The sequence below is a fragment of the Anser anser genome (genome assembly GCF_964211835.1).
Source record: "Anser anser genome assembly, chromosome: Z".
Taxonomy (NCBI): Eukaryota; Metazoa; Chordata; class Aves; order Anseriformes; family Anatidae; genus Anser; species Anser anser.
Genome location: NC_139723.1, coordinates 28,416,223 through 28,432,327, shown reverse-complemented (window position 1 = coordinate 28,432,327; position 16,105 = coordinate 28,416,223). Strand labels below are relative to the sequence as shown.

The 16,105-nt window shown below is 36.0% G+C and overlaps 1 protein-coding gene across 1 annotated transcript in view; it reads right to left on the bottom strand.

Moving 5' to 3' along the window:
* The window catches only part of MAN2A1 (mannosidase alpha class 2A member 1), a 139,155-nt gene that overhangs the window by 27,559 nt on the left and 95,491 nt on the right, over window positions 1–16,105 (bottom strand). The window contains exons 17-20 of the mRNA XM_083817586.1: window positions 12,530–12,644; window positions 8,306–8,439; window positions 7,038–7,179; window positions 1,081–1,214 (exon numbers count right to left, since the gene is read on the bottom strand). Coding sequence (XP_083673712.1) covers window positions 1,081–1,214; window positions 7,038–7,179; window positions 8,306–8,439; window positions 12,530–12,644 — 525 coding nt within the window. The remainder of the gene's footprint in view (window positions 1–1,080; window positions 1,215–7,037; window positions 7,180–8,305; window positions 8,440–12,529; window positions 12,645–16,105) is intronic.

Here is a 16,105-nt window from a genome sequence, read left to right as displayed (position 1 = left end):
CCACACCACACTGATAACAGCAGTTAATGTGCTGCCTGTGTTATAGAGGATGAGGAACTAGAAAATCATAATGACATGTACAACCTGAAAAAAACTGTCAATCATTAAGTGGTGGAAATTAGCTTTAAGCTTGATATTATCATCCTCTCACAGTGCTTAATAATACCCATTATAAAACAGAATTAATTCCAATTTATCTGCATATTCATTAGCAGCTTAGTATACAACTGCTCATCTTTAGCCATGTTGTGATTTTAAAATCTGCTTGGTGCTGTCATCATGATTCTACTGTCTCAGTATGAAGAAGTATTTCTCATTTTGTCCTTTTCAAATGATAGGAAAAAAAATTAAAGAGAAAAATGCAAAGAACAGAGAAAAAAACTGACAAGTTACTCAAAAGATTAATATATAAAAGGGTGAAACAGGATGAGCTATGCAAGAAAAAAAACAAGATGGCCTCTAGTTTCACAAAATCATAGTGAAGTAAGGTTTATGTCTGGCATCTACATATTTCTGCTTAATTCTTATTTCCTAAAAAAAAGCTAAGCTTGGTCTTCTTGTTCCAGCTATTCACCCCAAATTATTTTTCACCTTTTTTCCACTTTCAATAAACTCTGATAAGAACCAGAAGTCTCATTAATTAGGAATCTCTTATAATCTTCCTAGAAAAAAATAAAAAAAGCCAATACTTACTTAAAGAAGAGACTTTCACAATAGCACTTCAGTGATGTGCTGAAGTGTGAACTCAAGTTGCCTGTTTTACTTGGCTTGCTAGTTATGCAATCAGTAAATATATAATCTCCAAAACCTACCCAACACATACCAGCTCTTACCAAGGTGACAAAAACAGGAAGTAGATGCGTGAGAAGGAAAACACTGCAAGTATTTGTATGAGGAATAATGAAAGATGCAGTCCTTATGTTGAGAATGTACAAGCAATTTCACAGAACTCTCTAGGAAGCCATGTTTTCTTAATTACACTGCTTGTGGAATAACTTCTTTACTAAGTTCACTGCTTTTAAAACAGAAATGAACATTCATGTCTTAACTAGCCAGAAAAATCCAGACAATGATTCTTACCACATCTGTTCCATGTCTTCTTTCCAGCAGAAGTCGGAAGACGTTAGCTGTAACCTTGTTATCTTGGACACCTTGTCCAAGGCCACGGTTGTCATCCTGCATAAGTCGACGATCCATGATCACTTCCAACTGCCCTGAAAAAGCAATATAAGAGTTGTACTGTTAATAGGAAGACGTTAGATTTCTATTAAATGTACAAAAAAAAATATCCAGAAACATAAAACTAAAAATTCCGATTTTTCTCTTGCATACAGAAGACTAATAGTGAAACAATATTGTTAGGACTGATTTTGAAAACAGTTAATGCTTCTGGATGTTTATAGCCTTCCAAAATTTTAGCATACCTTTCAGCAGAAGGTCCTGTGAATTTTTAACCTGTAAGTCTACGTTGAAATTTAGCATGAAAAGTTACAACTGTTAACTATTACTTGTAACAAGTATACTTGGTGTATCAAACTTCAAGAGAAGAATCACCCCAGGCAGCTGCAGCTGTATGGAGAGAACTTCAGTAAAGTAACTGTCCTCATCTAAGAAAAATGTGCATAAAAGATTGCAAATCCCAAATACATTCCAAATATATTTCTTCCTTTTTTTTTCTCGTTTGTTTATTTTAAAGTTGGAGGCAGAGGAAAAAAATAGTAGGTAAAATGAATAATAAATACTGATAATCACTCCTTCGTGGATTTTTTCTTTCCCACTTGTGGGAGAAGGAAAATACTTTGCACCAGATGAAAACCGAGTATAAATTTCTGAGCTTATTCCAAACTGTAGCACTGCCATTCAGAACAGCTTAATTATCATGATGTTAAATCATAAATAGCCTTATGGAAGATGAAGTTCACATCTTTTCAAGTTTATAACTCCAAAGGGAAACCAGCCCAGGGCATGTAATTAAGGCTGTTATGGTGTTTGCACACTGAATCTTCAAACAAATATACTTGTTTCCTAAATAAAACGGCAAGACTGACACACTTGTTTCCTAAACAAGAATTGCACAATTTCAGCTACAATAAAAGGCTGTTTAGCAAGGCAGTCTCCTTTATACTTCTCCAGTATTCTTCAAATACTTATCCAATTTTCCTAAATACTTGTTCTTACTTTTCCTCAAGAAAAGTAACAGAAAACAAAACAACAAACAAAGAAACAAACAAAACAGGTTTTGTGTACCCAAGTCAGAATTCAGGTGGAAATGAGTAACAAAAATCCCCATTTTGTACTATGGAATAAGGCTAGGATTGTGCCTCAAATTGATGTTTTTTGTGGAACACAGTATGAACACAGACTGAAAGACAAATATAGTAAATCTCTGAAAAAAAGCTAGAACCACAGTAAGAAGGACAAATCAATGATAAACTTTTTCTGAAACTGCCTAAACACATTTTCAGCATTCTTTATTAAGAAGCTAGAATGATTGATGAAAGCTTAAGGTGATTGTGAACAGAAAATACAACCAAAATGATCACTGCTATTGAAGTTGGATAAAAAAACATTTCCAAATTGGTTCAAAGGATAAAAAATAGGGAAATTTCTGGCTTAAAATGACACAAAAGTATTTTGGTAGGCTTTGGGACCTAACTGATCACTGCTACCCCATTAATTATCCACCAGACTGCAGGAAAAGCCACTTCTAAATGACAGTGGTGCATACCATCTATCTGGATGTGGTCTTCCTTATGGCATGTAGGATAAACCACTCAGTAGTCAATTAGAGCAGAACTGAATGGGACTTCCAAGATGAACGATGTTCAACATCTAACATTAAAAAAAAAATTACACATCGAATCCCACAAATGGGAAAAGAGACAGAAATGTAGGAATAAAGTTCTAGCTTATGTATTTTACAGTCTTTTATCAAGTTTCTTAGGAGCTGATATTGAAGACTGACAACTATTTAGTGAGAAATCCAACTCCATTCTGCTGAGATCATCTGACAATATGAGTGTTAACTGTTCCATAGTAAGAAACTGACTCTAGTACAAGAACAGGAAGTGAGAAATATTCAGCTGCTCACATAAAACTCAGATGGTGAGTTATGCCTTGAGAAGTTTCTCAGTGTGCTACTAAAAGCACCTATTTAAACTGTAATTTTGATTTTTTTCTTCCAGAACCCCTTTAAGATCTTGAAGGACCTTCAAAATAAGTATCATGAAACATTGGACATGCCCTCACAACTTTAAGCTTCATTTTGGTTCTTTATTAAGTAGTCCCACATATACTCAGGAGAAATTTGGGAATCAAAGTTCTTTTATAAAATGTTACCTCATGAAAACAGATTAGATTAATACATTCACCCCCTTTTCTAATGGCTACAGAGTAAATATCTCATGTTGCTAACTTGACTGGCATACTAGTTTGCTAAAAATTGTCAATGGTCAATGCCATTAACAGGTATGGGAGATAGAACTTGCACTCTTTGATATAAATGGAGAAGAGGAAAAAATCTCTAACATCCTCAACTGGCTTGAAACCAATGCTCACAAAAAGCCAGTTTTCCCCTGACACTTATCTGAATTGCTATGCAGTACTACCCTTAACTTTCCTGACTTGAAGAAAGAGTAGGTCTCTTTGTGGACTTGCATGCTGCACATCTTTCTGTCATGCAGAGACTAGGATTGCTGAAGAACAAATACAGACACTATTACAAAGCAAATGAGCCTCTGAAGACTTGTTTAGTCTCCATTACCTATTTAATTAATGCCTGTATATGTTAAGTGCTGCCAAGTTCACTCACAAGATCAAGCCAAAGGGATTCTTTTTCTAGCAACAAAGGAATGAGAAAATGTGTTTTGGATCTTGTATCAGGTGGTCTTAAAACAAAAGGTAGATATTTTCCATTGTGGACTTTTTAAAGCATCAGCGTATAGGCACACGTTAACTAGAATGGCAAGTCAAACTGTCCCTCCATTGCTAAAAGTAAGGAAAAAAAAAGGCACACTGAATAACTATGACTGGATGTGCCCTTTACCTCTACTATGACTGCAAACAAGTTATTTTATGAAACACACAAGACACCCTGACTAAAATAAGGAATGGTTTGATATAGCCAATCAACAGCTTCCTGTGTAAGTATAACTAAGGGGTCAGAAAATGCAGCAAATTTATTTTTTTTACATTCTCTTTCCTGCTTTTCCACAGCTTTTTGACACACTGTACTGGGAGAAAAGCACTGTTGCACAGCATCAAGGGATCATACACACTACTTTCTTTGAAAGAAGTAAGTCAAGTCAGACTGAAAAAGTACATTGCCTGAAGGTATTTAGGCATATCATAGCTGCTTTGTGACAGAAGGTATCCAAGAGGCACGCTTGTTCTAGCATACATGCAGATTAACTGACCCAAACATAGGACAGATTTCCAAGGCAGTTCTGTATATCAACAGTAGTGATACAAACACTATACAAGTAAATATTGTTCAATATTTTTTCCCTTAAGTAGCTGTGTCGATAATTGAAATTCTTGAAACAACCTAGAACTGACTCACTGAAAAAGACAGGGTTGCATAGGATAGAACTTGATATTGAACGGTTAAGTAAGTAATTCCCCAAAATAAGACCATTTAAAGTTACTGAAGCTACTTTCTTCAGTTATTTTAGCTGAGGTCATGCATTAGCTATGTGTCATTATAAAATCCTGTTTCTTAAAGAAACTAAACTTTTAAAACAGTGTAGTCTCTTACGTTGACAATACAAATGCTCCAAAAATACCTCTGGTCTCTTTATTTATCTTGTGTCACAAGTCACAACAACAGAAGTTAGAACACAACAGTATCTAAAAATCTTCTGCTTTTCTTGGGGTTTACTCCCTAGGTAGCAGATTTGTGAGTGGAAAGAAAAACACCTGCATGTACTGCATGTATTGCTATCACAATGAGGGTCAACAATGTGTTAAAAAATGGCAAAGGATACTCTCACTTGAGTAATTAGATATAAATTAAATCATCTCACAAGCTCTACCAATATCTGAAGTCTTCTGGTAGGCTCTAGTACCATAAATAAATAAAAATTTAAGACTGCTATGATGAGTTTTTTTATCATTTGCAGATGGGATTTTTATACCATTTTGAGTTTCACGCAAGGAAGACACCTCAAAAGCCTTAGAACATTCATAACCTTTCGCCAAATAAATTTCCTTTCTCCTTCAATCATTCACGAGCAGGCAGATCATATCACTGATGAGGACTAGACTCTTTATAATGATCATCAATACCATGCCAAGGTCAAACAGAAGGTTCCTGAAGGAGAAATGGCCGTAACTCACAAGACAGACTGGCTTCTGATGTGTAAACCTAAATCACACTGGGGAAACAACTATGAAGTAAGATTGGCATTATGAAAAACAAGTGTACCCCTCAAACCATCTTGTTCTAATACCAGGAAATACCAACATATAAAAACACTTTGCCCTAAAATGAGTAAGACTTGACAATATTGCTGTCATTCTAGGACAATATTTATGTCTTGTCAGAACAGATACTAAGATGACAGTTCCTAAAAAGAAGCTTGGAAGCAAGCTTTGGCATAGTTTCTGGTTGGCTGTTGTTTATTTATTTATAAGCATTCATTCAGTAGCTTTTCAAAACTATGTAAATTTAAACTTACAAGATATTACACCTAGTAGTTATACATCTAAAATTTTATGCCTTATGTTGTCCACTACTTTCCATCTTTCTATCTTATACTTCCTTCTTCTGGTAATTGTATAGACAGTGAAAAACTGAACTGCGCTTCCATCCCTCAAAGCCATTTGTCATAGCTTTCTCTGCGGTGAGCAACAAGACTGAGTTCCTTATGAAATTCTTAATGTGAATTGATTTTTCTTGTCAACATATTCATCAGCTCTTTCAAAGAACTCCATTAAATTTGTGAATTATGATTTTGCTTTGAAAGAACTACATTGTTTTTTTACCACAGTAATTTTTATTCTTTATTTCACTCATTCTAGGCTTTCAAAAAAGCAGCTATTGTTTTCCTTGGTAGGAATGTTAGGCTATGTCACCTGGACCTTAAACTCTCCACCTTGTAACAAACAAACCAAAAGACACTATCAACACCAGCGGAGTACAAAAGAGTACAAATCACTTAATGTTGCTGTTCCATCCTTGAGTTCCATCAGAATTCTTGGGTGAAAAATATCTGGTTCTGACAATTAATAGCCCATTTCATCATTGCCCTGGTTTTGCCTGGGATATAACTAATTTTCTTCCTAGTAGCTGGTATGGTGCCATGTTTTGGATATAGGATGAGAATAATTTTCTCATGTTATAAAGTTCTGATAACATACCTATGTTTTAGTTGCCGCAGAGCAGTGCTTACACAGAGCTAAGGACTTTTCAGCTTCTCGTGCTGCCCTGCCAACAAGGTGGCTCAGGGTGCACCAGGAGCTGGGAGGGGACACAGCCAGGACAGCTGGCCCAGGCTGGCCAAGGGAAGTGACGTTATGTTGAACAATTAATATGGGGTGATTGACTGGGGTGGGGCACTGTTTGGGTATGGGCTAGATATCAGCCAGCAAGTGGCGAGCATTTGCATTGTGCATCACTTGCTTTGTATATTCTTTTATCATTATTTCCTTTTCCCGTCCCATTAAACTGTCTTTATCTCAACCCACAAGTTTTCATTTTTTTCCTCCACTTCTCGCCCCTATTCCACTGTGGGTGGGGAGGGGAGTGAGCAAAAACTCTGTGGTGCTTAGCTGCCTGCCAGGTTAAACCAAAACAGTCTTTTTCATAATCTCCTTCCTCTGACTCATTTTTGAGACAGGTCTTCCAATTTAGATGACAGAATCTCATGTAGGAAAAACCTCCAGCTCTTCCTCTATGGACGTATTTTAGAACTGGTCAAAGCTGGAGAAACTTATTTGCTTTCTTCATAGACTGGTAGGTACGATAATCTCCGAATGAACTATTTCAGATAACCATGAAGCATAGACCTTTATAATATCCATCACCTTATACTTACCATTTTTCAAGCTTGCAACACCTAGAGACTGAGCTGAATGAAGTGTCAAACGAACACCAACATCCTGGATATAAGCCATTGTAGTCATAGGATAGACATTTGCTTGAAGAGGCAATTTGCTCATCGTCAGTCTGGGCTGGATCTGGAGTATGAACAAGGACTTCAATAAAATACTTTACTTTTAATGCGTTTAAATTTCAAAGACCTTTTCAGAGATTAATCCAATGTGCTTTGGAAGCAATGATTGACAACTAGCACCAAAGTATTCATTCAACTGTATTATTTAGCTTTTTAGAGATTTGTGGCTAAAACTACCACTTTGGAAATGATAACTTCAATGTACTTTTAGATCAAATAGTATTCTTTAAAAACTGAAAGATTCATCAAGGGAACCTGCACACAGGAAAAAAAAAAAAAAGAATATTAACAGTTATTGAATAAGAGAATTTTTTTTTTCTCCTCTAGAGAGCCAGCAGTGAATAGATTCAAGGTAGCAGAAAAGGAATTGGTTTATAATGGGAACTTATTGAAGTGCTAGTGAAATTCTTGAATGGTACATGAGGAATGAATAGTAGTATTAAAATTATTTTCACAATTAAATGTTCACTTTGGTGTCTCCAGCAAAATGCAGTACTAGAAAACAAGTGGCAAAACAGCAGTCTCTTACTCAGCAGGTGTGCTTTTCAGTGTATTCGTAATACCTATTTTAACAAGGAAGCAAGGTTAGGAAAAGGAAATATGCTTTCTATTGCCTGTGCTGCAAAGTCCAAGTTAAAAAAAATAGTCATGCTATTTCATCAGAGGCATTACCAATAGATTAAGTTATTACACTCCAAAAGTGCATTATTTTCTTTCTTCCACGACAGGACCAAGTTGTTCTGTATGTCTGAGTTACTGGGCAGTACATATTTGTCTTGAGTTTGACTACCCAAAGGACTCACATTAAACAGATGAAGGTGAAAAGGCATGAAGGTATACAGACAGCTGCAAAATGGCATACCATAGCTTGCTGTATTACAATTCTTTTCTTAAAAAGGATATAGACAAATATTTAACAAACTTTGTAATTTCCTTGAAAGAAAACAATTGCTACTTCATCTGATCTAAATCAAAGTTTTTACTTGGGAAAAACTTTTTACTTTTCAAAAGCCCTTTCCTGTTTAAATGAATAATGGACTTTAACATAAGAGTTTGGTTAATATGACTCATTCTTTAAAATTAGTCAAAACTGATACCCTAGCCTTTTATAATTAGGAGAGAATAATTACCTGATATCCATTAAGATCAGTATAGAATCTATTTTGACTGTTTATGTCAGATGAAATTCTCATTGCAAGCTCACGATTATATTCTCCTCTAATATCCACAACATTGGAAACTTCAACAGACTGGCCTTCCAAACCTGCATGAAAAAGATGCTTTAAAAATATCTCAATTTTTAAAAGCTATTGTCACATATATAAGACTTCCAGTGCTCCCAAAACACAGTGATCTAGTTTTCCCCTGCTAGTTTTCCTTTTTATATTTAAACAGATATTTGAAACCAGTTCAGTTATGTACTATATGATATAGAAATGCTTCCAATTCAGTACTCATTAAAAAGTCAATGTGAAACCTTCACTGAAGTAGAACAGAAACAGAACTCTGATGATTAGAATATTCATGATAAAAACCAACGGAGTCTCAGTAGGAAATATGAAACTTTTAAGTACAATAGCTAATACAATGGAACAAGATCTGTTCACAGCCTCTTGACAACAACTTCTACTAAGCAGCAAGCTGGTTGTTTGTTTTAACTAAAACAGAAATCTTCCATAAGGACAATGAAATAAAAAACTGCACACTGATAAGACCACAACTGGGATGTAAGTCTTCATTAGCTGTTAACAGATGCCCATTTTATCAAAGGAAGAATTAAATATCTGACAATGCAGTCAGATGCTCAGTAAGATTTTTCCAGTGCCTCACATTGAAAGTTACATACCTTTTGTAATAATCTGACTGTTTTAAACAGTTCAGGACAGAGTTTGGACTAGAATCACACTATCATTCAGTATGACCACCTCTACCCTTTCTGTGGTCTAATGGGACTAGCAGTTGAAAAAGGGATGTGCCAAACAGAACGGAGAAATAAAATTTCTCTTTGTAGTCATGAAATTATATTGTGCTTGCCTGACAGGTTGTAAACAAAGAATGGTAGAAAGTGAAAAAATTATTAGCTTACTTCTGTAAAATTAAATAGATTGTATTTAAAACTTTAGCTTCTAAATTCCTCCTTGTTTTCAACAGTTGACTTTATGCCAATTCACCCAGGTGGCATGATCATCACAGTTTGGGCTCCTAACCAGTCAAATCTTATGCAAGTGGGCAAAAGATCTTCAAAAATTCCTAGATTTCTAAGCTCACAAACCCTAGCACAATCTTTTTTATTTCTAAATTCAGAATTTTCCAGTATTGTTTGCAGTTTTGTTTGAGAACATGACAGAATGCTCATTAAGAAGGTCCTTACTTTAACAAATTCTTAAACACCCTGAACCTTTCAAGATTAGAATGTTGAAAGTGTCTACTTTCTTCAATTTTTATGCTGTTATTTGATATGTATAGTATAGTAAGGGTTGTGATTTTATCACCTGAATGAGAAAGGTGTTAAAGTCTGTATTTGTTTACTCAACTTTTTTTCTTAAAATCTCCAGCCAGCTGCAACAGTACCAGCAGCTGTTAAAATGCTAATATTTATCAATGGCTATTATACCACAGTGCTAACTGAAAAATATTTAGTTTAAGTAATTCTATTTTCCCAGACCTAGTCTGGGAAAAGTGGATCTACATGGTCCATTTTTTATGCTTTTAGTCACGGCTTTTCCAACGTGAAGTAGGACCATTAAAGCATGAGGATGTAGGATACAGTGTTTTGGTTTATGGTTTTAAAATTACTAGAGCAGGAATTACACTCAGCTCTTCCCTACTGCATAAGTTGAGCTAATGCATAAATACAGTTACGGAAGATAATGAAACCTAAGAAGCCTCTGATAAAAATATTAACAAAATTATGCTGGTTTCAACAACAGATGCCAATGGAAACAGAAAAAGCATTTAAAATTCACTCATTGTTCAGTTACTGAAAAAAACTGTCAAGCCAGATGAATCCCTGCTCAAAATAACCAGAAGTATAAAGGCAGTAGATAAAGCATTTTTTCACCAAAACTGCTGAAGAAGCTGTATGACTCAGAACTCCTGTCAGCTGGATTGGCAACGTGGTCAGGCTTTGCATGCCCTTGTAAGCAGGCAGGTTACAGTAGGAGTAACATGTCTTTAATTAATAACAAAATATAACATACAAATGCACATGTATATTTCTGTCCCCTTACTTTGTTACTGTATAGATCTAGTAAGACTTCAAGACACATTCTTTTAAATAAAGTAATGCAATATATTTAGCATTTCTTATAAAGCCCAGGAAACTGACTTCAGTACAACAACGATGTGAACTCGATCTTTAAACTTTGAAAAATGCCATTTTATATAAAGAAATTTAAATAAAAACACACAATAAAAGTAAAGAGGAAGAGTATAAAATAGTTGTATGCTCTTTGTAACAGCTGGAAAGATGGTACAGGACTTACCACAATGAGGGGATAGGTAATGATGTAATTACTGAAAACAGTGTGATGAATTGCAAATGGTAAAGAATACAAGAAAACTAACTAATGCACTCAAAATAAAATAAAACTTTATGTGTTAGGAATTGGCTAGCAAGTGATTTTTACTGATAAGCCATTTCCTGTGATCCGTGAAACAGAAGTATAATATTTCTACCAGGCACTTACTGACAAATTAAAGAAAAGTGAATATTACAAAGAAAAAATGTTCCAAAACAGCCTCACCCAAGACAAAAGAGAGGCTTTCATTCAGGCTTTTTCCCTTCCCTTTACTACATTAAACATCCTTCTTATCTAAGTTCCCTCCTTACTAGGCAGTTTAATTTACTGAAACCCACATAGCAAAAAAACTTCCTTCATACGTATTTGGCAACCCAGTACGTCTAGACTTCAAGGTCATCACCCCCTTGGTTTATTGGTTACATAAAAGTATCCTGAGTGTAAACATTTCTCTTCAGAATCTTCAGCAACATATTACTATACAACATCTTTGCTTGTATTCAATAAGGAATGTGATCTGGAGTTCAATCTATAATTACTGTATCCAAAGAGCTGTTAAGTAAACTCTGATCAGTTAATGAAATGTTACATGGCGTACTGGTAAACTCTAGCAACTTCAAACTTCAAAGTATGCATTCATACCATAAAAAATGAGGCATCTGAATCAATGTATGTTCTGAAGACAACCATACTACGATCTAAAAAATTAAAAAAAAATCAAACGGGTCAGTTCTGTGTGACTAAATTAGGTACTATTTGCCATGCTCTTTTTGAAATGTACGAGAAATATGGAGATTAAGTACATTATAGATCTATTATGCATTTTAGAGGGTGTACAGAAACATAAATATGATAAATAAGATTTTCAAAACTAAATTGACAATTTTGGCATCTACAGTAGAAGTAGTAATAATATGAATATGTTTCAGTTACCTCAACTATTGGAAATATTAAGCAATGCTTCTGTATTTCAGAAACCACCGGCAGAGTAAATAAAAATAGATGAACAACCAAAAATGCATATTTAAACATTTCAAGTCAAATTTCTACAGCAAATTTATACAATTGCACCTTTGTCTTTTACTCTTCTTACTGGCCAATTTCACCATCAAATTTGGAAGGGACCAGAGCTTCCAAAGTTGTTATTTTGCTAGAACTTTGTGGGAAAACAGTAGCTGAACAGAAGAGAAAAATTAAAAGCCTCACCGAAGGAAAAGCAACCAAAACTGATATATAAGCCAACAAGCCAGATTTCAGTGCTGGTGCCCCTCAGAAACAGACAATGCTGTCATGAGCTTTGCCAAGCAGGTAAAGGACATACAGTGGAAGCTCACAGGTCATTAAAGCACATGTGCAGTTGTGGAATAAAACAATAAAACAGACCTAACTATTAACGCTGCTTACAAAACACTTGCCATTCTTCGTGACTTTAGAGAAGATGATGTTGTACTTCCACCAATAAGTCTGAAGCTATGAAGGAAAGTAACATTTTTAAACCACCAAGATACTTTTGCAGAGTATTTCCTCATTTTCATAATTTGCAGCTACGTATACCATTCAGAAGGTTCAGTAAAGTTTGGAAACCCCCGTAAGTAATTTATACTATAAGATTTCCTAATACCGAATGATCTCCAACAAATCTGTTGAGTAGCAGCATAATAACTGGCTTAAGGCTCAGAAAAGGATCATATTAATTGCACTGGACTCAGTGAAGATCTCAATCTGAATAATTCTCTAATAGGTCAGAAACGCATTTAAACATTGCAAAGACAGGTAGGGTCCAAGACCATAGCAATATGAATCCAGTGATTCAGACAGCTTCACAATTCTTACCTTGGACATTATAGAGTCGCATGGTATGCATCACATGGTGGAAAAAACACACAACTTCTGAGAAAATCTTTCCATGAGCAACTCTTACAGTAGGTGGATCTGTGAAAATATAAGGCTACAAAAAGAAAATAGTCAGAACAATTATGCTAATTTTTTTATTAAAGTTGTGTGTATAAATCAAAGTATTTAATAATTGTTAAACGTTGTTTTTAATAACTGTTATACTGCACCTACACAGTCTGAAACGTTGGAGGTAAAAAACAAACAAAAAAATTACTCCTAGTCCAAAATTCACCAAGCTTTCTTTAAAGTTTCACTTTTTCTTTAGCTAAAGTTAGGATAAGCATCATTACACACCTCAGTGGTATTCTGTGAGGATTAATGTATACAAGACCTACAAACACAATAATGTACTATTACTGCAACTATCTGAATTCAGTTTTATGCTAGCAAAATTACACTTCCTAACTAGCTATCAAACATCACAATTTCATAATGTATGGCAGATGGTTTGTCTGTTTTGTTTGCTCACAGTTTACTGTATCAGTGGTACAAACTGCATGACGAAGGCTTCAACCGTACTGTTTTAAGGATCAGCTTGCATAGCTCTTTGAAAGTAGAAGAAAGGGGAAACTCTCTTCATCAAACACAGCTACAGTTGCCTCAACTGGGGAGCCCCCTAGAACTCAGGGTAGAGCAGGGAACAGATAAGAAACCTCAAGTGGAAGCATGGTTCCTCTCTCAAAGAGATATCAGAATGTGCATCTAAGTACTCCATGTAGTCACAACTATTCCAAGCCTCAGCTAAGCAAACAATGACTTTTCAAAACCAGATTATTCCAAATTGAACTACATATGCTATACAGTGTATAAAAAAAGGTAAAAATGGGTTAAATACTAAGTATACGCAAAGCCCAAAGGAAGGAAAATACAGCAATTACAAAACTGCTACAAGGCAATAGCATTAAATAAAGACTTCGTTAACAAACAAAAAAACAAACAAAAACACCTTGAAAAGCACATTATTCTGAGAAACCTAAACAGAAAGTTCTTAAAGGGTGACCATCCTTCTCCTACATGCACAACTGTCAGAAGGACAGAGCATGTTCTTCCTTCTCAAGCAAGGACACCAAAGATCAAATTTATCTTGAGAAAGACAGGAAATCACAATTACATGCACAAAAGACACAGCATGTCATAGAAGAACTATAGATATATCATAGAATGGATTAGGTTGAAGGGACTTTAAAGATCATCTTGTCCCAACCCCCCTGCCACGGGCAGGGACACCTCCCACTAGATCAGGTTGCTCAAAGCCCCATCCAACCTGGACTTGGACACTTCCAGGGATGGGACATCCACAGCTTCTGTGGGCAATCTATTCCAGTGCCTCACCACCCTCAGAGTAAAGACTTTCTTCCAAATATCCAATGATCTACCCTCTTTCAGGTTAAAACCATTACCTCTTGTCCCATCACTACCCTCCCCCCTGACAAAGAGTCCCTCCCCAGCTTTCTTGCAGGCCCCTTTAGGTAACCGGAAGACCACTGAGATCTCCCCAAAACCTTGCCTTCTCCACGCTGAACAACCCCAACCCTCTCAGCCTGTCTTCATAAGAGAAGTGCCCCAGCCCTCTGACCATCCTTGTGGCCCTCTAGATTTTTTCCAACAGGTCATGTCCATGTCCTTCCTATGCTGTGGGTCCCAGAGCTGAATGCAGGTTTCCGTGTGAGATCTCACAAGAGCAGAGTAGACGGGGAGAATCACCTCCCTCAACCTGCTGCCCACTCTTCTTTTGGAGCAGCCCAGGATATGGTTAACTTTCTGGGCTGCAAACGTACGTTGCTGGCTCATGTTCATTTTTTCATCAATCAAAAATCCAAAGTCTTTCTCCTCAGTGCTGCTCTTAACTAATTCACCTTCCACCTAACTATAGTAATACTTTGTACAAGAGTCTGGTAGAGGAATTAGTTCCTTAGTCCTTATCTATCACATATAAGTAGAGAAGACAAACTCATTTAACCTGTGACTGCTTGCTCCTAAAAGTAGGTGTTCAGATTAGAATACCACATAGGAACTGCATTACTGACAAGAAAGTGGAATAATCAAACCCTTCAAAATCTTCCCTGCAGGTCAGGGCAATATAAAGATCCTCGAGTTGGCAGACTGAAACAACAACTAAAGGAACTCTCAGAAAATAACCTGGAGAAACCTGAGGTCTTCAGGCCAAACGCCCTTACCAATTATTGCATAGGAGAACACTTCTTATATCAACAGCAGATTGCCAATTACGTTCTGTTAGCAAAGTGACACTTATCTTATGGGCTTCTTTCTATTGTTTGAAAGAACATTTCTCACTAGGACCAGTCCACTGCAGCTCTGTGAGCTATTCAGCACCAAACCAGCGAAATGGAGAGATGCTGCATGAGTGATAAAGGAACAAAAAAGGCTGTGTACTTACTACAAAAAGCAAACATTTCCCAAAGTAATTCTTTTTAAAGTAAAAAATAATAAATACCTGGAGGAAATCAGCACAAAACATAGTATTGACGTAGCTTGTTAACATAAAACATGATGGTGACATTGATAACTACTATGAAAATGCATTGTTCCAATACCAGCAGAAAGCGGAAATGAGATGCATTTAACATCTCTCAGATTCTGAGATTTTGCTACAAAAGCTACATTTATATTTTGCAGATGTTGTCGGAAATTAAGGATTTTATTTATTTATTTATTTATCTGAATCTGTGGTTCCACTAGCACATGCATTGAGAGATATGTATTAAAACCAAGTTTGCAAGTATCTCAGTTGGACATAGTGAGAGGTAAAGATAAAAAAGGAAAGGGAGTTCCTCTTCCAAAAGAGGAGTTTGGGAGTTCCAAAAACACTTGCTGGCATGAGGTTTTAGGGGGTAGACAAGTTTTTTGATACATCAGTGGATATATCACATATACTGAGTCCTCAAAGATGCCTGCTGCTTCTTGATTGTTGGGGAAATGGGAAAGATGAACAAGTATGGTACTGAGGGCACACGGAAGTCTTAGAAAAGCACTAATCCTCTAAAATGATTTCTTAATAGCCATCTGGAGATACACTGAATTCAGAACCTGTAAAGAGATAGCGACCAGGTTTGCCACACAGAAAATACTTAAATACTTCAATGAATCAGGCTTTTAACAGGAGAACTTCTTTATGTACAATTAGTCTAGTATCATCGTAAATATCCCTAGAGAGATGCACAGAGGCCACTGAACAGATCCCTACTCTGAAAAACAAAGACAATTTTCATGTGAAAGTCTGAGCTGCAGAAATAAGACTCTTGCTGTTCAGACACAAATCACTTTCCTTTCTGAGTGAAGGGAGCAAACAATGACAATGCCATTTGCCAAACTGACTGGACAAATCTCTGGTTTGAATTCAGTGTTTACTCTGCCTTGTCTGCAAAATTGGACTAAATGACTTTCCAACATGAACAATTCTATGATTACGCTATGACTAAACTTGGAATAAAAATATTTGGGTCTCATATCCGGTCTCAAGACTCCACTTCTTAAACAGTTAAAATGAATAGT